The sequence below is a fragment of the Pteropus vampyrus genome, unplaced genomic scaffold, assembly GCF_000151845.1.
Source record: "Pteropus vampyrus isolate Shadow unplaced genomic scaffold, Pvam_2.0 Scaffold446, whole genome shotgun sequence".
Classification (NCBI taxonomy): Eukaryota; Metazoa; Chordata; class Mammalia; order Chiroptera; family Pteropodidae; genus Pteropus; species Pteropus vampyrus.
In genome coordinates, this window is record NW_011889227.1 from 632,477 (window position 1) to 655,543 (window position 23,067).

At 45.3% G+C, this 23,067-nt stretch overlaps 1 protein-coding gene across 1 annotated transcript in view; it reads left to right on the top strand.

The window, feature by feature from the left end:
- PPP6R3 (protein phosphatase 6 regulatory subunit 3) overlaps positions 1–23,067 on the top strand; it is an 87,098-nt gene that overhangs the window by 39,177 nt on the left and 24,854 nt on the right. Inside the window, exons 8-14 of the mRNA XM_023524104.1 lie at positions 6,698–6,827; positions 8,850–9,002; positions 10,770–10,919; positions 12,031–12,095; positions 13,169–13,284; positions 14,962–15,047; positions 19,733–19,819. Of these exons, the coding sequence (XP_023379872.1) occupies positions 6,698–6,827; positions 8,850–9,002; positions 10,770–10,919; positions 12,031–12,095; positions 13,169–13,284; positions 14,962–15,047; positions 19,733–19,819 (787 nt within the window). The remainder of the gene's footprint in view (positions 1–6,697; positions 6,828–8,849; positions 9,003–10,769; positions 10,920–12,030; positions 12,096–13,168; positions 13,285–14,961; positions 15,048–19,732; positions 19,820–23,067) is intronic.

Here is a 23,067-nt window from a genome sequence, read left to right on the forward strand (position 1 = left end):
CCGAAAATGTGATAATTAAGGGGCCTATGGGAAAAAATTTAACAAAGTAATTGCATCATAGGGGTACCTGAAGGAGAAGAGGGAGAACAAGAAGTCAGTTGAAAGCTTATTTGAAGAAACAACAATGGAAAACTTCCCTAAAGACAAATACAACCCCAGGAAGCTCAGAGAGTCCCAAAAAAGATGAACCCAAAGAAGACCACACCAAGACACATCATAATTAAAATGCCGAAGATTAAATACACAGAAAATTTTAAAAGCAGCAAGAGAAAGTTAGTTACCTACAAGGGACCTCCCATAAGACTGGCAGCTGATTCCTCAGAAGAAACAGTGCAGGACAGAAGGGCTCAGGACAAAATATTCAAAGTGATGAAAACCCAGAATCTACAACCAAGATTACTTTATCCAGCAAAGCTATCATTTAGAGTCGAGGATAGATAAAGAGCTTCCCAGGCAGAAAAAAAGCTAAAGGAGTTCATCATCACCAAGCCAATATTACAGGAAATGTCAGAGGGACTTCTTTAAGAAGAACATATAGGTGAAGAATGGTAATAAGTACATATTTATCAACAAATACCTCAAGGGGAAAAGAAAAAAGTGCTCCATCCAAAAGACAGGATGGTTGAATGGATAAGAAAACAAGACCCCTACTATGCTGCCTACAAGAGACTCACTTCCGATTAAAAGACACAGACTAAAATTGCTTTGATGGACCTAGAGGGTAGTGCACCGAATGAAGTAAATCAGATTAAAAAAGACAAACGGCACACGATTTCACATAAACGTGGACTCTGAAGAACAAAATAACAAAAACGGAAACAAACTCATAAATACTTAGAGGGCTGCTAGACGGGAGGGGGTTGGGGCAGTAGGTAAAAAAGGGCGAAGGGATTAAGAAGTACGAATGGATAATTACAGAATAGTCACGGAGATATAAAGTATAGCATAAGGAAAACAGCGATGTTGTGATAACTGCGTAAGGGGGAAGGGAGTCCTAGATTTAGTGGAGTGATCAGAGATCTCTAATCACTGTACTTTACAACTGAAACTAGTATTGTAGGCCAACTATAATTGAAAAAAACTCACTGAATTGTTACCAAAAAAATGGTTGATCTGGCAAGGTAGGCTCACAAATTGGTCTTTATTCTAACAGCTTGAATTTGTTGACAGAGCAACCTTCATTCCTTAATAGTCAGGTCCAAGAAAAGCGTTGATTTTACTTCCAGAGTAAACCTGTCTCTGTGAAGAGAATGAGACATCCTGGTGCAGCAGCCAGTACCTTCCACCTTTTACGTACAGAAAAAACATATGAATCATAATGTTCAACTAAAAGATAACACACCTGTGCAGTCATCACGAGTTGAGAAATAAAAATTACCAGTACCCTCAAAAGAAAAAACCAAAAACCGAGATTGAGAAGAGAAAAACGATGCAAAAAATCAGTGAAACAAAAACCTGTTTTTGAAAAGATCAATAAAATTAAATCTCTAGCCACATTGACTAAGAACAAAGTAGAGGAGACCAGATTATAGCTATCAGGAATAAAGGAGAGGACGTAACTACATTCCTTGCAGACATTAAAAGGTTCCTGAGAATACTACAAACAACTCATTGAACAAATTCAGCAGTTTAGAGGAATTGGACAACTTCCTTAAAAGAATAAAACTATTAAAGCTCACTCAAAAAGAAATAGATAACATTAACAGCCCTATATCTATTGAGGAAATTGAATTCATATTTAAAAGCTTCCAACAAAACTCTCAGCTCACTATAGTTTCATCGATGCATCCTACGAAACACGGAAGGACTCTACCAGAATACAGAGGAGAGAACACTCTCCAGTTCATTTTATGAGGCCAGTATTACTTTGAAACTAGACAAGAATGTTATAGGAAAGAACGCTAAAGTTTCACAAGAAGATATTATCAAATCAAATCTGGCAACCTATTCAGAAAATGATTTGGCATGACTTAGTATGGTTTATCTTGGGAATGCAAGGCTCATTCACCCTTCAGAAATCAGTAAGAATGGCCAAAATCCAGGACACTGACACCACCAAATGCTGGTGAGGATGCGGAGCAACAGGAACTCTCAGCCATTGTGGTGGGAACGCGAAATGATAAAAAGCCCCTGTGGAAGACCGTCTGGCAGCGTCTTACGGAACTAAACGTGTTCTTAGCGCTCAGCCCAGCAGTCATGCTCCTTGGTGTTTACCCAAAGGAGTTGAAAATTGTCCACACAAAAACCCACACACGGATGTTGATAGCAGCTTTCTCCATATTGCCAAAACTTGGCAACAACCAGCATGTCCTTCAGTAGGTGATGAAGCAACTGCGGGACATCCAGGAATGGAATATTACTCAGTGCTAAAAAGAATGAGCTCTGATGCCACGAGAAGCCATGGAGGAAGCTTAAATGCATGGTGCTGAGGGGAAGAAGCCAGCCTGAAAGGGCTTGTATACTGTGTGATTCCAGTTCGGTGACATTCTGGAAAAGGGCCAACTATGGAGACACGAAAAAGGCCAGTCGTTGGCAGGGTGGGGGGAGGCGAATAGGCAGAGAAAGGACTCTCAGGGCAGTGAGACTACTCCGCGCGAGTCTTTAACAGTGGATGCGTGTCATTATACGTTTGTCCAAACCCACAGAATGTACGACAGCAAGAGTTAGTCAAAATGCAGGCTGTAAACTTGGGGTGATTATGATGTGTCAGTGGAGGTTCCTGGATTATAACAAATGAACCACTCGGAGAGGGGGTTGTCGACAACGGGAGGACCGTGCATGTGTAGGGGCAGCGGGGACATCAGCAGCCTCTGTACTTCCCCCTCCATTCTGCTGCGAACTTAAAACTGCCATAAAAACAAGTCGTAACAAAAGTCACTCAGTATAACTCATATCAACAGACTAAAGAAAAAGAAAACATGGTTACTTCATTTAATCTTTTATGTTAAAACCTCTCAGCAAATTAGTAATAGAAAGGAACTTGGAAACTGATAAAATGCTTTTTAACAATAAAACAACTCATAGCTGGCATTATTTTTAATGGTCAGAGACTGAAATAACACCCCCTAAAATCCAGGAGCATGGCGAGGATATTTGCCATCACCAGCCCTATTCCGCCTCTTGCTGGAGGCCCCGGCCAATGCCATAAGGCAGAGAAGAAGAGCTGTCAGGCCAGAAAAGGAACTATAATGCCCATTTCACAGACATCAGGATCAGCATTGTAGAAAACCCTAAAGACCACACACAAAACTCCTACAGCTAACAAGTAATTCTGGCAGGGTTGCAAGTTATAAGGTCAGTATTCAAAAATTAGTTGCATTTCTCTATACTGGTACCAAACAGTTAGAATTTAAAATTTTCATAAAGCATCACTTACTTTAAAAGTACTTCCCATTTTCAAATCCTTTAGGTAAATACCAAGGAGCACAGTTGCTGGATTGCACAGAATAAAGGAAATACTTAGATATAAATAGACAGAACACGTGCAGGGTTTAATGCTGAAAGCCGTGGAGTAGTGATGAAATCAGAGGTGACCTAAATGGAGAGAGAGACTGTTCACGCATTAGAAGACTTGGTATTGTTGAGTTGTCAGTTCTTCCCACACCGATCTGGAGATTCAGTATAATTCCAATTAAAATCCAAGCCAATTCTAAAACTTACATGGAAATTCAAGGCAAATACAATAGCTAAAACAATTTTGAAAGAGACTGTCAAAATCCCAGTACTGATGCAGATTTAAAGGTCCCGTCATCAGGACAGTGTGGTCCCAGTGAGAGGACGTAGCTCCCTGGAACAGGACGGAGGCCAGAAGCAGACCCGACCCACACAGGCTTGGTCAGCTGGCTCCTGACAGCGGTGTGGAGGAGATCAGTGGAGAAGACGTGGAAGGGTTGCCCCTTCAACAAGTGGTGCTGGGACCTCCATATGTACCTTGCACATTGTATAAAAATTACCTCGAAATGGAAATATTCTGCCTCTTAGGTTTGACTCAAAAAAAAAAAAAAAAGAAAGAAAGAAAAGAAAAGAAATGGAACTAGATCTGTAAATCCCAAAACTCTAAAAGTTCTAGGAGAAAAATCTGTGACCCAGGCTCAGGCAGAAATTTCTTAGATGAATCACCAAAGCCCAATCCATAAAAGAAAAATTGACAACTCAGACTCTGTTAAAATTTTAAATTCTGCTCTTTGAAAGATTTTATTAAAATGAGAAGGCAAGCCACAGACTGCTGCAAAGTATTTGCAAATCACATGTCTGAGAAAGGACTTGTATCCCAATAGAACGAACACTCAAAACTTAATGACAAGAAAAATAATTCAGTTTTTTAGAAGGTCAAAAGATTTGAGCAGACAATTATGTACATAACAAGTAAATACAAGAAAAGATGGCCAACATCATTCATTGTTGGTGAAATTCAAGTTAAAACCACACAGATAGCAGTGTGTACCTTTTGAACAACTTATATTTGTTTCCGTAACAACTGACCACAAACTGTGGCTTAAAATGACAGAAATTTATTCTCTCCCAGTCTGAATTCCAGAAGTCCAAGATCAGGATGTCAGCCTTGCTGCACTCCCTCCAGAGACTCCAGGGAGGACGCGTCCTTTGCCTCTTCCAGTTTCTAGGGACCGTAGGGGATTCCATGGCTTGTGGGCCCCCTCTTTGTGCTTCACCCTCACATTGCCTTCTCTGCTGTGTGTCTGTCTCTCTCGTACAGGGACACTTACAGTAACATTTAGGATTACCTGGATAACCCTAAGGATCCTCATCTCAAGATCCTTAATTACATCTTCAAATGAGGTAACAGTCGTAGGCTCTGGGGGTTAGGGTGTGCACGTACCTGTCGGGGAGCCACCATTCAGCCCGCCGAATAAACCAAAACAACGCAGACAGTACCCAGCACTGGTGACATTAGGGAGTAACTGCAAGTCTCACACGTCGTCATTGGGAATGCAGTGTCACAGCCACTTTCCAGAAACATCTGGCAGTTTCTTAGGAAGTGAAACAGACATTTATTGTATTATTCAGCAATCTCTTAGATGTTTACCGAATAAAAACTCACTCAGAGACCTGTAAGTGAATGATGGCACCTTTATTTGTAGTTACCCCAAACTGTAAACAAGCGAAGTGTCCTTAAACTGATGAATGGATGAGGAAGCTGTGGCACATCCATCTGCACAGTAGATGGCTGTTCAGCAGGAAAGAACAGACTGCTGGCAGACACCCAGCACTTCTCTGCCTTTCCTCGTCCAAGTTCTAAATTTAATAAAGCTCTCTGGAATACCAATATGGTTTTGCTTTGGGATTCAGTGAATTCTTACATATATTTAGAAGGAGAAAAGGTGGGACTAGCCAAGAAATTTGGAGCAAGACCAGCGATTGAGATAAATTGCCTCCTGCATATTACAGTGCGTTACTGATAAATATGGCAGCATGATACTAGTATTTGTGATACCAAGTTTATATTAATAATTAAGGAATTTCAGTATGTGGTTTGGTATGGTTTTTCACATAAGTGGGGAAAGGTGATTATTAAATGGCTTAGAAAGTGACTTATTTTTAGGAAAATGCTATACCTGTTTTACATAAAAATAAATTCTAGATGAATCAAATTTAAAGTACTGGAGGAAAAGTATGTAAATACAGAATTATGGGATCGTGGAGAACTTTTAAGCCTGACTCCCTAGACAGAAACTGTGATGAGGAATGTCGTATCTGTCTACACGAACAATTAAAACCCCTACATGTTACAAAAACACTGGAATTACAGCAAACGGCCTCCCCCCTCTCCCGTCCAGCGGTTGAGTTTCCGAGCGCTGTTCCACGTGGCTCTTAGAGCCGGGACTCATTGACACGGGAGGAGTATTTTCAGGTAATAGTCAGCAGTCACTCTCGAGGCGTTAGCTGCGTGCCAGGCAGTGTTCTCAGCCCTTCGTCTGCCTCAGCGTGATCTTCACAGCAGTCTGAGAGAGGCGTTCTAGGGCGATCCCCACTTTCCATGTTAGAACAAATAACGGGTAAGTGAAGAGCCAGAAGTTGGGTCCGGGCCGCCTGGCTCCGCCAGTGACAGCGTTAACCGCCAGTTGGCACCGATGTTCAGTCGGCACACCGCTTTCAGGAAGATATTTTCATTCGAACTGCTCGCCCATGTTTTTAGACCGCCCCCCCATGTCCTTCTTACCTGCTGGGCTCTGTGCTCCCCCACTTTGAGACCCTGTGCCGTGCGCTCACACCAGTTGAGATGTGGGAGTCCTGTTCCACTCGTAACTTCCAGAAAGGAGTGGGTGATGATGAGCGTAGATCGGGCTTAATGTAGAGGAGTAACTGAAGCCTTTTAAACAGGAAACACCATCTAATCGAGATTACCCAAGAAAAACTGGAACAAGCACAGGCTCGTTCGTTGCTAACATTTCAGGTGGCAGGCCATGAGGGGGGCCCTGGAAAACAGGTCTAAGTGAACAGGAAGAAATCACACATGATTTCTTGCTTGACACTGTGGGCCTTTGGGGTTCAGGTCATGTTGGCTGACCCCTGTCGGGTTTTTATTACACCTGCCTAAGAAACGTCCCTCCAGAAATGCGGATTTAATCATTATACGTTTATGTAGCTATGGTGTATATATCTACATGCTGAGATAGAGCACCGTGAGTGATTTGTTTTGAAGTTGTAATAAGTAAAAATGAACTTGCTTTATTTCAAGATTTGAAGGCCATATAGAGATCTGCCCACCAGGCATGAGTCATTCAGCTTGTTCGGTCAACAAGAGCGTTCTAGAAGCCATCCGAGGAAGACTTGGATCTTTTCATGAACTCCTGCTTGAGCCACCCAAGGTAGGGCCGTCGGACGCAGAGCTGCCTTCTCACTGATTTAAACAGTTGTTAGAAAGTGTACGAGCCTCGTGAGTAGCAGAACTGGCTTCGAACCGGCTTTTATCTCTGTGTAATCTCTAAATTAATGTACGGTGTGGAATCCAGATGAAGCAAAATTGATACCTGCTTAGGACATCCAGCTTTTTGTTCTTTCTTTTTATAAATTTTGGGCACTTACATATACCCGTAAAATAAATACTTCTCTTCTCATAGCATGTTATTTCACATCTCTGAGATAGTTAGTCTTCGAGGAACTGGGCTTTGAAATGGCGTGGTCTTCCTGGCGGTCTGGGCAGACGCCTTACAGAAGCGGTCAGCCGACTGTGCCGGGGAGCGTTAGTTTTTCCATGGGCGCATCCGCGTGCTACTCAAACACGCCCATTCACTCAGGCAAGCCACCGAAAGCACAAACAGCACACGGTGAAAGCCCGCAAAGGAGGGGCGTCCGCAGTCCGCGACACCCACACCCCTCGGTTGGTGCAGAGCTTTAGTTTAGGGTAAGAGGCTCTTCCCTTTAGAATCTGTAAGGCAGAAGCCTCCGTTCTGGAGAGTTCTGCTGCTGGCACCAGTGCTCATGCTTTCCTTCTGCCTCTGCCCGTGTCGCTGGATCCAGGATCCTGGCCATTGCAGCACGTCCCTCTGTGACACCCGTGAGTTACTGGGAATTTAGCATGCTAGTTTCTCCCTTCTAAACAGAATGTTTCCTGCTTGACCACTTTGCAGAGGGGGGGAGCACAGTAGCTCATGCTCGTCACCGGGCGGCTGCTCACTTCTCGGTTGTCTCTTCAGCGAGCAAGCAGTGGTCCTGCCTCGGTGGTGCTGTCCATCTGCGCTCGGGCCTCACTGGGTTCGGGCCTCGGGTTTGGCATTCACCCTCAGAGAAAGCTCCTGAGCTGGTGTGATAGGGACGGTCGGTGGCTCCTTCACACCAGACCTGGGGAGAAGATCGGAGAGAGCAAAGAAGGAAGAAGAAAGGGTGTACTCGGGAGAAGAGCAGAGACCATCGCTAGAGGAAGTTGGAGGCGGGAGGAGGACCTGAGAGAGGAGAGGGTGTGTGGCGAAGTCCCCCTGACCTGTGTCTTGGGGGGCCTGCCCATCTTCCTTCTGGGGGACAAACAGGTGACGTCTAATGTGGAGTCTCAGCCTGTATTCTACTTGGCCCTGACTCAGAAGAAAGGCAGCGTCTCATTTGGGCTTCCTCTCTCTGGCTGCCGGGAGCGAGACCAGTTGGTACCTGACTTGACTGTATGATAGGGGGTGTGGGTAGGTCGACGAAGCTTTTTGAAATGTCTGTCGATTAGAGCTGTTTCACGTGGAGTGAAGTTTGAGCCTTACACTTCCCTTATGCCTCGACAGGAGCAGGAGGGCGTGAGGGTGCTGGCAGGAGCGGGGACGAGGACTGAGGAAGGGCGAGCCAGGGCCCAGCTCGCCACCCTTCCCTGTCAGCCTGCTGACATCCTCAAGTGTTCTATGTCTGTCTCTTGTGATTTCAAAGTTCAAAAACTCCCTTTTAAGGACAAGAACAGATTTGAGGTTGATCTTGTCTCAAGGTCGTGATCCAGCAGCAGCTTCTGTGTTTGCATTTTCATCACAGATTTGGCAAAGATCGAGGACTGTTCAGACCACTTGTAACTTCTCTCAGTTTCTGGTCAGGTTTGGAATACGGCACTTGTTTCTAAGGGACTTGCGTAGCTTTTTGCTTTCCTTCTGTGGCGTTGTAGAATGTCCAGGCGGGGGGGATACTTGATTTCTTATAAAACTACAGTCCAGGGAAATTACTTGATGTTTTTTTTTCCCTTCATATCTTGAAGATATCAGTAGCAGCTTTGGATTTTCCTTCCGGTCTAGAATTCAGGCCAAATTGTTTGCAATGTTAGTTTACCTGGTGTTACATCGTAGTACCTCCCCCTGCTCCTCTTTGTTTACTTACTCACGTGGATCGAATTGGAAAGCTTGTTAATTGGAAGGTTCCTTCTCCCTCAGAAAAGTGTGATGAAGACGACGTGGGGCGTGCTGGACCCTCCCGTGGGGAACACCCGGTTGAACGTGATTCGGTTGATATCCAGCCTCCTTCAGACAAACACCAGCAGTATCAACGCGGACCTGATGGAGCTGAATAGCATCGGGGTCATATTGGTAAGAACCCCCGCCCACTCCCGGAGGGACGTTCTCCTTCACCCTTGACAATCTGTGGATGCATAACACAGGGTACAGCCTCACAGATTTGCAACGTGTGTCAATGACTTTTCTTGGTCGAAGCGTAAATGGCCTTTTCTATAGTTTTTGCCTTGAGTTTATCACCAATTTTGAATGCTTTTATATTTTCAGTAATTTATCCTTGTCGGCTGTAAAGAACTATGTTAGAGAATTTCAAAGATAATTAAGACGTTTAGTCTCTCACAGACGACGCAGTGAGTCTGGTCACCGACTCGGGGGACTGTATTAGCAGTAAGTGACTGCTGGTTAGAGTATTCTTTCCTCGTCGTAAGTAGCAACGGCACAGCATGTACCTTTTCGCACTGACATGTATCTGTATAATGTATCTGAGGTACTGTCTGGTCTTTTGATTAGAGTCCAGCTTCTTCCTTGAAACAGCTGTCAAGTCTCCTTGCCGAGGGAAGGGAAAAGGAAGAGCCTGGGAATTATCTGGACTCCCCTGACTCCTGAGTTTCCCAGCTTCAAAGCCTGTGCCTAGAATCCACAGGCCCGGCCCCGGTGCCCATGCTGGCTGTGTGGGTCCTGCCACCCATAGCCCCGGAAGGCACGAGGGTGGACATTTAGCAGGTTTCATTTGGGGGATTTTGGGGCTGTTTCAAAGGAGAGTCTGGGTGTTTGCTCACTACACAAAAGGATTGGAATGTGCACTTTTTATACATTTTTCATATTATCCTGAGTATAAAGACCCTATTTTTCACATCATGCCCAGAGAGGGGAGGCATCCCATGGCTTGTACGTGGTGGAGCCAGCCTTTGAATTCACATCCAGTTTCAAAGCCATGGGTGCCTTATCAGCCACACCTTCAGCCACACATTCATACTTCTTAGTGTCACTGAGATAGTTTATTTACTTCAGCCTTGGATTAAAAGACATCAGTGTAGGGCATAGAGGGCAGGGACCTTTTGTAGAAAGAAGAAACATTAAAGGATTAGTTTCTGGGGTAGCCTAGTGTTGCCCTCTGGGGGCTAGATTTCACCCTGCCCTCTGATTAGTATATGAGTTTCCGGGAATATAACTTCCTACTCCTGTCTTTGGGAGTCTCTCTGAAGTCATCAGTTACTACACTTTATCTTATTAATAACAAGCATACGGCTATTGTTAATCCATCCTGTTGTTAATCTTTAGAGTAACTTTTGAGTGATTACAAATTTGATACACTCCTCAAAGGATCATTATCATTACTTTTCCATTTTGACATTAGATAGCCAGATTCAAAGATATCCTGAATCCATACATACTTTAATGATGTGTTTTGTGCTTTAGGGATTGTCTTGTCTTTTTGTGATGCTGTTACCTTTTCAGATAATCTGGAAACCCCTGGTAACTTCCAGGAGATCTCATGTCCTGTCTTGTTTTGCTCCATTTGCTGATAGTTCTGAGTTCTGGGTGGTTATTCTCTGCTAAGGTGTGAGCACTTCGAGATTAGGGACCATATTTTTGTCTAACTCTGTCTCCCATATTGCCCAAAGCACCATGCCCTGCACAGAAGCCATCAGTATGGCATGTCAAATGAGCAGGTACCTGTTCTGCAGTCTGTGAAATGGCGTTCCAACACCCTTAAAATAAACTTGTGTTCCTTTTAATTAGTCCTATTGGACTAAGAGCACATCATTTTTATTTTATTGAATCACTATTTGGTAAATATATTAAACTGAGTAAACGAAAGCATTGTTTTTCTTTTTGTAGGACATGTTCTTCAGATACACGTGGAATAACTTTCTGCATACACAAGTGGAGATTTGTATTGCACTGATTCTTGCAAGTCCCTTTGAAAACACAGAAAATGGCACAATTACTGATCAGGGCTCCACTGGCGACAATTTGTTGTTGAAACATGTAAGCTTGCTTGTTGTTCTTATTCTGCCACTCGGCGATTATAGCATTTTCCTACTTAGGTGTGAAATAAATGAAAGTTGAAAGGCATGAGGTTAACTTTCAGAGTCTAAATATTTAATTGTCTTATTTTTACTGCACTTTTAACCAGAGATTATATAAATCAAATCCTGGACAAAGAACCCTGATGAACTTTAAAGAGAAAAATCTAAGTGGCCTACTTATTTCGTAAAAGTAATAGATTTGAATATTAGAAATAGATTTGGAGATTAAAAGAACCATACAAGTTTAAATACTGCAGAAAACGTCTGAAGAGTTGTGTGGCATGCCGCAGTTTTCATTTCTGGTGCTGAATACACGATCGAAGGTTGGGAGAAGTGAGTTCCGTGCAGTGATGAGGGAGCCTCTTCTTGGGATCTGTTTTCTTTTGCAAAGTATAAGGCAGTGTTACTAAGTCAATGTTCAGGTTTCTTCTTGCTCTTAAATGCTCTGGTTGTGTGCGGATCCCTAGCTCACACCGGGTTCCCCCACACCTGGCAGGTGGGAAAGGCTAGCCTGGAATAGCCAGGCAGATGGGGGAAGACAAATGACATTGAACTGAAACTGGCCTTGACTTTCCTGTAATGCAGCCCACAGTGCTTGTTATTGGCTTGCAGAATTGTGGCACCTACTTTTAATATGAGTGCCACACTGTTAGTGCATCTAGAAGGTAGTTTGGCTCACATCTGAAAGTACAAGTATTGCTGTGGATTCTGAGTTAAATTTTTGCCGAGCACAGTTTTCTTTATTCCAGTATAATTTTGGTCGGGCTCTATCTCTGGGCCCAGTTTCCATGGCTAATAAAACCTGGCTTTGCTTTAGGTCAGCGGCTCACTGATCCAGCCCTTGAAGTACTGCCGAAGGCGTGGGTCCTCTCTGAGTCCTTGTAGTATTCGCGGGCCTTGCGTAAGCTTGCTGTCATGCCACATTTGATTTAGCCAGTAATGCACAGCTATATTTAGCTTGCCGAGTTGTACATATCACTGTTCTCTTTAATTAGAGTTCTATCTCATTTCAAAATTTTGACACTTTGACATTCATGTAAATGTTAACTGGAATATTCTTTTTTATTCAGCTTTTTCAAAAATGTCAGTTAATAGAACGAATACTTGATGCCTGGGAAATGAATGAAAAGAAACAGTAAGTAAATTGTTTTCTGATAGGAATTCAGTTTGATTTTTCATTTGAAAAACATGTCCTCTCTTGCCCTAGACAGAGAACAGTGAAAGTAATTACGTGGGTACGTGCCACTTTACAGTTAGAAACCGTCCTCTCGGGACAACCAGATATTGTAACGTATTTTTCTGATAATTAATTTTTAGATCCTTCTGTCTTTTCTACCTCTCTTGAGGAGAAACCAAGAGTTGAAAGCACGCCCACCTCTGTGCTGCCCTTGAAATTTCCTGGTCCTTTCTGAAAGGCTGTTTTTCTGAGAATAATGTGGAGTCGAAGGAGCAGTTGTAAAGTCAGGGCCTCCTTGATGACGGCTTCCCTTAGCACACTTGTCCCGGTTACCCCAGTTGTCACTGTAGAGACAAATTGCTTCATGGAACTAGAGGGAGGAAATGGCCTAGTAGATTCTTTTTAGATATTTCCATTAGCTGATTGACAAGATTCCTCGAAGCATTAGTTGACACGTGTAAGTAACTGTTACACAGACTTTTGTCCCTGGGTCTGTTGTCTTCATAGGCACTTGTCCAAATGGGAAGACGGATCATAGGTGGGAAGATTAGACACTGAATGTGGAAAGGGACAAGGAATCATTTGTCTGTGTTCCAAGTGGTGTGCGGACCAAACACAGGTTGGCTGCCTCTCATCTTGGCCAAGTCCTCAAATCAGCCAATATTTTAACTTGAGAAATGCCATTGGTAGATAAGTACCTCTGTTAATTGATTGGTATGATTAAAATTTGATATCCTGTAGCAAAACGAACCAGCAGAGTTATTACAGTCTCCTACAGTCTGTTTAAAGTCTGAAAAATAGCTTTACAAAAAGATAAAAAAGGAAAGTCACAGAAACATTAGGCGCCAGTGAATACTTGGGTTTTGGTCTGTAAAGGTAACATGTTGTTGCAGATGAATGGTTGGCCTGTATATTTGAACAAACCTTGTCCACTGAGTGAGGCTGCAGTGTAATCTTTGAGGAGACAGCCCCCCTGTTTCATCCCTGCATCCTGTCGGGAATCTGAATCTTTGTCCTTTACCCCTTGTCAGGGCCGAGGGGGGACGACGGCACGGCTACATGGGACACCTGACGAGGATAGCTAACTGCATCGTGCACAGTACAGACAAGGGCCCCAACAGCACGTTGGTACAGCAGCTTATCAAAGGTAGGTGGCTCAGGGAGCCGCGATCACGTGCTCTTGCATCGGAGAAGGATTGAAGAATAAAGGGGAGACACTCGTAGCGTTTTCCTAGTTACCTGTGACGTGACTTCAGTAATTATCTGGCGATCTGAGTGTGGTCCTTGAGGATGCTTTGAACTTCTTCCCGCGGTCCCGTCAGTGGCCATTGGGCTTGGGCAGCGCGTGCGCATCCCGTCTCCTGCTCAGAGCGTCGCTCTGTGACTCGTTCCTGGGGCCCGACGTGCCCACAGGCCGGCATTGAGCCACTTGAGCTGTAGTTACTCTTGGTGCTTATTTTCTTAAGGCCCCCTGTCTGCGAGTCGACTTCCTGTAACTGAGATATTAAAGTACTTGCAGCGTTACCCATACCTCCATCATGAAATCAAGGGCTGCGGGCTGTTCAGGGACCCCTCCCGTACTCGTGTCCAAGCGGAGTCAGCCCCAGGTGACGTGGAGGAAAGAGTTGGGGTACCTCTCACTGGCACGCAGGCCGCCGGCTGTCTTCTGGAACGAGAGAGCTCTGTGTGCCCACAGGGCATAGGCCTGTGACTTACACGACAGGCACCCTCTCGTGTTGCCTATAGATTGTATTTGTCTCCGGATGTAAAAAGTCTTTACCTTTGCAGTACAGAGTTCGTGCAGAGCTAACTTGATGAAAACTGTTTTTCAGTCTATCCTGGTTATCTTTCAGGAATGTTCGTGTGTTCAAGAGGCTGTTACCTATCGCATGTGTATTCAAAGCCTACTTGTTGCCCAGAGGTGGAAAAGTTGGGGCTGGCCCACCTATACTTTTGCTTCTTGAAGGGGGTCTAAGCCAGATCATAGAGTTTTATGTTCTTACCCGGGAGAATGGCCATGTGTGTGATTGTTTTTTAGATCAGTCTTTGTTTTCCGGAAGTTGCTCGCCAGGGGCTGCATGAGGGTGCGTGCACGTGTTTAAACCAGAATTGTCAAGCGACAACTCTACTGAGGCCTCCGAGATTATAGCTGTAGTTGCACTTTCTCTGAAAAGTGTTTCTGTATTCTTTCCTTTAAAATTTCTCTAGAAGGTAGACTTTGAGTGTTGCATTCATGTATTCATGTGTTGGCTTATGACACAGATATTTAGGAAACAGTATTTTTGCGCAATTTAAAAAGCCAGCCTGGGTTCCATAGAAATTCTTTGGCGAGATGCCAGTCAGGGTACCTCAGGAAAATGTGTGGGGCTGACATCTGCAGCATTTCCTAAACTCGCACGGCTGTGGAAAAAGCATCACCCCTGAGAGAGAGAGAGAGACAGAGAGAGAGAGAGAGATACATACATACACACACACAGACACACCATCCCATCCCCCCCGTGAAGACTTGGTACCTCACAGGAGAGTTTATTGGAAATAGTCACATTTTCCGGGTTAAGTTTTTAACCAAAAGGTTTTTAAAAAACTTCTTAAATTCATAGCTTCTAAAGGCTCTCGGCATTGAGCATAGACTTGGAGTGGGGGGAGCTGGTTCTGGTTCCTGGAAGTCCTGGGGACCAGGCCGCGCGAGTCCTTACAACTCGGTCTCTACGGGTTCGCCTTCGAGGGGACGGCGCCCTCTCATGTTGCCTGTCGATCGTGTTTGTCTGCGTCTGCGTCTAGGTCACTGCAGTGACGATGCTTTTCTTCTCTTTTCCCTCTGAAGGTCTTCCAGACGCAGTCAGGGAGCGATGGGAGTCGTTCTGCACGAGCTCCTTAGGAGAAACTAACAAGAGGAACACGGTGGATCTAGTAGGTTTCACGCGGTTACGTTTCTATGATTTCAGGGCTCTTAGCCTCTGCCCGTTTATTCAGGAAGGCGTGAGAGATCTTCCGTTTGCCCCAGTGATTGTGGGTCAAGGAGAAGTCTGTTTCTTTACCAGCAAGAGAGGTCAGTGTTCAGTTTTCTGGCTAATTTGCCTAGATAATTGCTAATTCCGGCCTGGGTTGACAAAGGGACACAGAAATCACTGACGCCTACTTCGCCCCATACTTAGTTCGTTGTCCTCAGTGCCTGGCCCCCCAGCACTTCAGCAGACAGCAGAACAGCTTCTAGTCTTCCTGCTACTCTTTGGGGTTTGTCGCCTTCTGCCTCAGATAGCCCTGGGTGGTCAGAAAATCCAAACATTTCTTTGGATATTTTCTAATGTTATTGAGTTGGGTTGACCCTTGCTTTATAATTGTTCCCAGTGGGTGAAATTTTGTAGATGCCTTTGAAACTCCAGCTTTAAAGTCTTTTAACAGAATGGTACTTTTAGCCAGGGAATGATGGCATCGATAATACCTTTTTAAATTATATTGGATTTTGGAATGCATTCTTCTTCTTCTTTTTTTTAACATACTCTTTTAAGGTGAGTATTGCTTTTGTTTTGAACGACGTGGAAAAGCCTTTTCTTTCTTAAGCACGTCCCAGCTAATATTCGAGGTGGTGGCCTTGACTCCACATGACAGTAGATGTGTCAGGCATTTAATTCTGCACTTGAAATTCAGCAGCTGCAGTCTTGCATTTCTAATAAACAGTAGCACCTCGATTGTTAGGCAGTCACGTGTGTCCAGTCTCATCTGTCTAGAGCAGAGTTCAGAAGCAAGAGGGAAACAGGCTGAGGCAGCTACAGAGAGGTCACTAGGGCATCCTGAGTCACACCCCTGAAGGGCTCGTTGCCTCCTACTTCGTAGATTGTCTAACAAATTTGGTTATCTTTTTCCAGACTCTTGACAGATTGGTGGGGTAATGGCTTGTTAAGGTGGGTATAATGATAGACTTAGTAGGTGCGAGGAGTTGGGGGAATTGTGAAGTTAAGAAATGACTCTAAGAGGGCACCTGTGTGGGGCCATTTAATGAAAATAGATCGGACGGCCCTCATTGTCTTAGTGTGCTGTATCCCAACAGAGAAACACATTCATGCTGATGGCCCGGAGTCATCAAGGAAGGATTAAGTAATTTTTAACGAATATGTTACCCACTGTAAATTGTTTTTTCCCCAAACTGGTTAAAATTCTGGATAATCAGGGTTTTATCGCAGGGTGAAATTGTTCTCTCACACTGTTAATTTTAGAGACCTCTACGTCGATTCCTTGTTAAGAATGTAGGCAAGGTGATCTCCTTTAAGGAATTTTTATCTTCTTTCTGTTTATGAAGGAACATTTAGGAATATTCTCATTTTGATTGGGAAACTTCTTTGAAAATTATCCATTGATTGACTTCTTAGGTAGAAGTAAAAAAAAAATGTCCATTTAACTTATCAGGAATTTTTCAACTTTATCTTTGGTAATTCTAGCAGATTTTTCTTATGAGCAGTCCTGTAGAAAGGACTCCATTGCAATTCAGATAACACCCGGCTGCTTCGCGGGGCACTGTCAGCCACCTGGCGTGTGGCTGCGTAAACGCTGTGGCGTGAGGGCGTGCTGGCAGGTTAGCGTCAGACACCTGTAGGCACGGCCCCGTGTTGAAGCAGAAATGGGCCCCACCTGCAATGCACCGGGAGCTCAGTGCCCCTTTGCCTGTCGCACTTTTGCCGCTGTCCTCCGACTACTTAAACAGTCTGCAGTAAAATGGAGTGAGGAGAAGTTGGCTCACACAGCGAGACGGTCAGATTTAAAGAGTCTGTTAACGTCGTGTCGGCATGTGTGTTCTTACGTACTTGTTACTTTTTTAAAAGTTACGATTGATTCTGTGTTCTCATTTAGTGACTTACTAGTATTCATTAGTTCAAATAATATTTGAATGGCTACTATGTGCCAGACACTGAGGACGTCGGACTAAACAAGATTGGCAAAAATCCATGCGCCAAAGGAGATGGAGAAACAAATAGGTGGATAAACGCTAGGGTTAGGAGTCAAGGAGCCTCTGGGGCAGATACGCATTTAAAATTAGATGGGCTGGGAAACCTGTCAGAGAACTTATTATTTGTTTGGAGTCTTGATGGGATCGAGTGAGGAAGGGTGAGTGCAGAGGACAGAGGTTGTCGCGAGTGTGCCGAGGCTGGCGTGTCACCCCAGAAGGAGCGAGGGAGAGAGCAGGATGTGAGCTCTGAGGGGCTCTGCAGGCCAGACTCCAACCACTTCTAGTCCCCAGCAAGCCCCTGGGGGTGTGACCTTACTGCGATGAAAAGCCTTTAGATTGGGATCTGAAAAAAGTGACATAATGTGCATTTAGAACGACCATCGTGGCTGCTGGATTGAGAACAGACTGATAGTGGGGCCAGAGGTAGAAGCAGAGAGATGGGCGAGCTGCCTGGTGCAGCGTTAATCCAGACCAGAGGCCGAGGGGCCGGCCCCAGGCGGCGCCGTAGAGTCATGCGCGGCGGTGCGGCGCGGGTTGTGGTTCAGTAGCGTGGACAGAAGAAACGCGACGACGGAGGTTTCAGCCGGGGAGGCAGAAGGGCGGAAGCGATGCTTGCCGAGCTGGAGATGCCGCGCAGCAACGCGCTGAGAGTGTCGATCAGGGACTCGGTGGCAGGCACGTCTGCGCAGTGAGTGCTGGGGTTCCAGTTAGCAGATACCCCCTACCCGGTCCTTTTAGCTCATCTTATTAAATCAGAATCACCACACCTTTCAGTAACGTAATTACGGAGGTGTGCATGTACTGCGTTACTACTAATAACTTTCTAAAGCAGTAGATTTTCTTTTTGGAGAAAAAAAATTATTTTCAATACCTCCCCGAGTGGCTTTGAGGGTTCCAGGAAAGGAGAATGTATAGAGGGATCCCAGTGTCTGGCACATAGTGATTGCTTGACAAAAGCTAGTTTGTCGTCTTTAATTATTGAGCTGATAAAATCGTGTTTTGTAGCAAAAAGTACAAGCACGAATGAGGATGCATGTACCCCGTTCAAACTTAGACAACAAGACATGCCAGGAGCGGCCACCCCTTTTTTTGTTCTCTTACTTTGTCACCTGCCTTGCTCTTTGAATTGTCTTCTGATCTGTGCCCCAGCATAGGGTCACGCCCCTCAAACACACCGGTTTAATCTGACTAGCCTGCCAGCCCAGCAGCCCAGAGCAGCTCAGAGTCCGCTGCAGTGGAACTGCTTGAACTGCCCTCGGTAGCAGCGGCCCGTGAGGTGCCAGCTGCCATGACCAAGCAGTATTCTGCCGCCCTGCTTCGGCGTGCTGGCCGGGCGCTCTTGGAACGTCCCATCGCCACGTCTTTCCCCACTAACTCACTAACGCTGCGACTGACGCAGGCAGGTTCCCTTCACCCGTCACAAACGCTGCCTCCGATTTCGTCAGGCCAGATTCTAAATTAGGGTGAGAGCGCGTCATCTAGGCCTTAGGGAGGACGGAGAGGGAATGAATTGGAAACGCTGGTTTAGTCACGCGGCTTAGTGTCTCCGCCAAAGATGTTCAGACAGAGAGAAGCGGATTAATTTCATTCAGGCCGTGATTTACTCAGATTTTCACACGCCGTACCACACACCAGATCTATTTAGATTCTGGAAGAAGTGTTAGAACGTCACAGAGCAGACCTGGCCAGTTTCCGTAACTCCAGGCTGTTCAGTACAGCATCACTGTGTGGCAGGTAATGGCCACTTACGTGCTCCCCCGAGGACGTGGTCTCCACCCAAAACACTTCTACGGAAAGTACAGGAAGAGTAATTCAGAAAATGCAGTAGTGTAAGTGACCCTCAGAAGTTTTGTGCCGGGTTCTGGAGCATACACACTCCTCCTGTTTATTACTTGCCGTAGAGCAATCGCTGCTGTTAGTGCTGTGCTGAGTCATTCGTGTATCTTCATTTCTACTGTTAATGCGTTTCCCCTAATATTGTTTGACGTTTATGAATTAATAAAAATCAGTTACCATGAATCGGTGAGTAGTTCATGTTTGTGTTTTTGCTTAATTAATGTGAGTTAGTTGTAAGTTCTGGGGGCGGGGGGTGCATTTTAAGGGGCATTTGGGGTCTTTTAGGGGCAGGGGACTATTGACTCAAGTCATAGCGCTTATGGACATCGTTTTTCTTAGAGTGGGCAGGAAATGCAAGAATTCAAATTGAAACGGTTATATTTAAACCTGATCTTTCTAATGGTTCATTAGTAATCCCTGGAAATCGCAGTTTTAGCCTTCAGGCTTGGCACATATAAATTATTTTTATATTTCATCTGAGCCATTCCTTCTACCTTCCCTTTGTGAACGTTTAATTGGAGTCATTATCAAAATCGCTCGAACAGAGTAACCCATCTCCTACCTGTTTTCTGGAGATGTTAGTAATGAGGAGTCACCACCAGTGGGCGGCAGAGGGCAGGAAGCCAGGCCATCTGGCTGAGCCTCGTGCGCTCTGCAATCGCGGGCCTATTTCACAATTTACCTGTTAACTGAGTTCTGTTCTTGCTGTTGTTACACGTTGAGAGAAAAACTAAATGTGATTTTTCCATTAAAATGCTGATGCAAATGTCCAAAACGTTTCTCTGTTAAATAGTCTTTTACATTTTTATGCATATAGGTTACAACCTGCCATATTCATTCATCCAGTGATGATGAAATTGACTTTAAAGAAACGGGTTTCTCACAGGATTCTTCTTTGCAGCAAGTGAGTCATGCCTAAAGCTTTGCTTTTGTTTTTATTTTAAATGCTTAGTCCAGTTGCAATTTATGAATCAGTTTTGGAGTCAGACAATGTATTAGGATGGGGTTCGGGGCTCATTGGTAGGAAAAGCATGTAGGTAGACGTGTTGGGCACGTGAGAGTGAGGATGGTATTGATTACATTTCTAGGACGTGTTCCATGCCTGATACCGTGATGGGCTGGGTGGATTTTCAGGGGGTCTGAAGGAACGGGGTAGTTCAGGAAGCGTCTCAGGCGTGCTTGTCACGCGGACTTTTACAGCATCTGAGTCGCTGTGGGCGAGAGCAACAGGAACGAGGCCTTTTAAATGTCGCTGAGAGTAACTTTCACAGATGTCCCTGAACCAAATGGCTTATGTGTTTCTAATATCTTTAAGGTCTGCTAAATTCAATTTCAGTTGAAGCAAATCATTGTCACCCTCCCTTCTCACCCCCAGATTTTTCTCCATATATCAGCTGCTTGTAAGGGAAGAAACAAGATATAAACATGTACTGATTTATCTCCCATTGGTGGTCTTTGGAGAGGTGACAGATGATTTCACTATCTCGACTGGGCATCAGGTATAGGAGCTAAAAGCAGAAACGCTCTTAAAAGTGACCAGCTCTTCATCTGGAGTCACCCTTAGTCAGGACCAGGTCCTGGCATGTCGGCCGCCTCGGTGTGGCAGCAGGCCGTGTGCTCGCCTTCCCGTCCGACACTGAGCGTTGCGTGGCTTCTTTTTTCTCAGTCTTTAAGCCCCATCTTTCACCAGGGCCAGGGCGAGGCTTCTGATGCCCGTGTGGCCCTGTCACAGCTTTGGCACCTCAGGTGACCGTCCTGCTCCGGATAGGGCGAGCTAAGCAATTGCTTGGTTTTGATACTAAGGCAGTTAGTTTAACTCTCACATTTTCAAGATAGGTCTGAAGTAACGTTTCAGTCCTTAGCCAGCTTCTCGTTTGACCCTTGACACTGGCCCTTGAAGCCAGCCTCCTGAGTGCAGGGGCAGAACGGCCACGGTGGCGCCTTCCCGTGGACCGCAGCACCTCGCTGCCACCCAGGGGGCCCTGCTCGCAGTCCTTTCACGACCCCAGAGCCCTCCAGTGCTGCCCCACGAGGCGCTTTGCCAGCAGCTCTTCTCTGTGCTGGCGCACCTGTGGAGACAGAGGTGGCCCCCTCTGCCCAGGACAAAGCCCCGCACCACCCACGGCTCCACCCGGCAGTGGGGCGTGATGGTGCGAGGTGTACCTGATCCAGGGGCTTCTGCACCTGTCGGAGTAGCTTTAAGAAAAGGAGCGCCCTAAATATCTAATGCTGAATAAGCTAATAAACATGGAGCTGTAGGCTCCTGATTTATCAGTCAAGGAGCGGCCGCACTTGGGTATCAAGTGCAGGTCTCCTTATTGCTCATGAAACCTGGTTCCAGGGTCATGGCCCCTCTGGGACAACTTCCAGACTCTATCTGGTTTGCCTGCTGTCGCTGTGCATGTGAAGCCATCCCAGCCCACAACTGCCTGAGTAACACAGCTCTCACTAGGCTTGGTTTCGTGGATTTTATCCGCTCTGTGTAACTCTCTAAAATTAGGAAAAATAATTGTTTTTTTCTGATTGACAGGCTTCTAGTAAACTGTTTCTTTGCATGTTTAAAACCAGTCATGGATCATTTTGAGAATAAGAAATATGTTCCAAACCTTTTTTCTTTTTCATTTGAGAATGCAAGTCTGGGTTAACCTATTCGAGTTCTTGCAGTTAGGTCTCACGTGGGTCAGGTCTGGAGTGTAGAGAGCGCAGGGCAGGTGATTTAATAAGGCTTCCAGACTACATCACCCGTGGGGCCATGTCAGGCTCAGGGAGCGCCCCACTGCGTGTGTACCCTGGCCCGTTCCCTTGTGCCTCCTGCCCCCTCCGGCGGCCTGTGCTCCAGTGTCCGGCTCTTCCTCCTCGCATCCTCTCATCCCTGCCTGGCGGAGATGCGGGTGGGAGGCGGGGGGCGAAGCCACAGATGGGCTCTAGCGGACAGGGAGTTTTGGTCGCCCAAGGGCACCACCAAAGAGATTGGCTTAACAAAGCAGTGGGTGTGCTCCTCAGTGACTTTGGACAGGCTGACAGTTCTGGAAAGTGTGGGCTTGCTTTTTTCTGTTCCACGTTTTTGTTTTGTTTAGGTAATTAAAAGATTTTAATAATTACACAGCCATATGGTGCTTTCCAGACTTGGCTTTCTCAGTGTCCAAAGCACTTTTACGTAGCTTTAAATAGAATCCATTTGCAGCCTTCACTTATGTGGGTTTGTGGGTTTAGCAGGCCTTGGCGGCTTTATTAGTAAAACTCGGGTTTGAAACCTGAAGTTCTTTGCCAGGTCGTATCTTCCTAGAAACTGTAATAGACTTAGCACTAACGAAGACTACAGTTTATCTGTTTTCTTTAACTCTGTTGTTGCACAGAGGTTAACTGTGTCAGTTGCTACATATCTTAATAGGTAGATGAATGCAAATGCATGTGTACATGTGTATGTGTGTCTACGTGTGTGACTGTACAGCTGCCTCTCTGTCCATGGGCTCCACGTTGGCGGATTCAACCGGCCGCTGATCGAAAATATTCAGAAAGAAACGTTATGTTGTTGCCAATGTATATACTATGTAACGAGGCCTGCAGTGGGTCTGTACTGAACAGACAAGAGTTTTCAGTCGTTATTTCCTAACAAATATTTACATAGTATTTACATTGTATTAAGTATTATAAGTAACCTACAGATAATTTAAAGTATATGGGAGGATGTGGGTACTTTATATGCAAGTACACAGTCATATAAAAGGAACTTAAGCATCCTCGGATTTGGGCGTCTGAGGGGGGTCCGGGACCAACACCCAGTGGATACGGAGGGGCGACTGTGCGTGCACATGCGTATGTGTTCACACACACACTTACAATACGTTTAGCATTTGCATTCTGTTTATGAAGCAGTTAAAGTATCGTGAAGCATTAATAGGAACACTTTGGGTAACATTTTTTCCCTTTTATACCTCAAAGATTTACAATATCTCTAGAAGTACAAAAAAACTAAAGGAAAGAAAGAAGAATGGAGAGGGAGCCTCTCCCTCGTGTGACCAAATTCCTGTTCTCTCAGTAAACTCAGAGCCTGGCCTGCGTGGCTGCTCAGAGGCCGCCTTCGGGGCTCTTCCTTGCTGGAAGCTGCCAAGCATTCGTTTTACCTTAAGCTAAAGCTGCGATCCGGAGGGG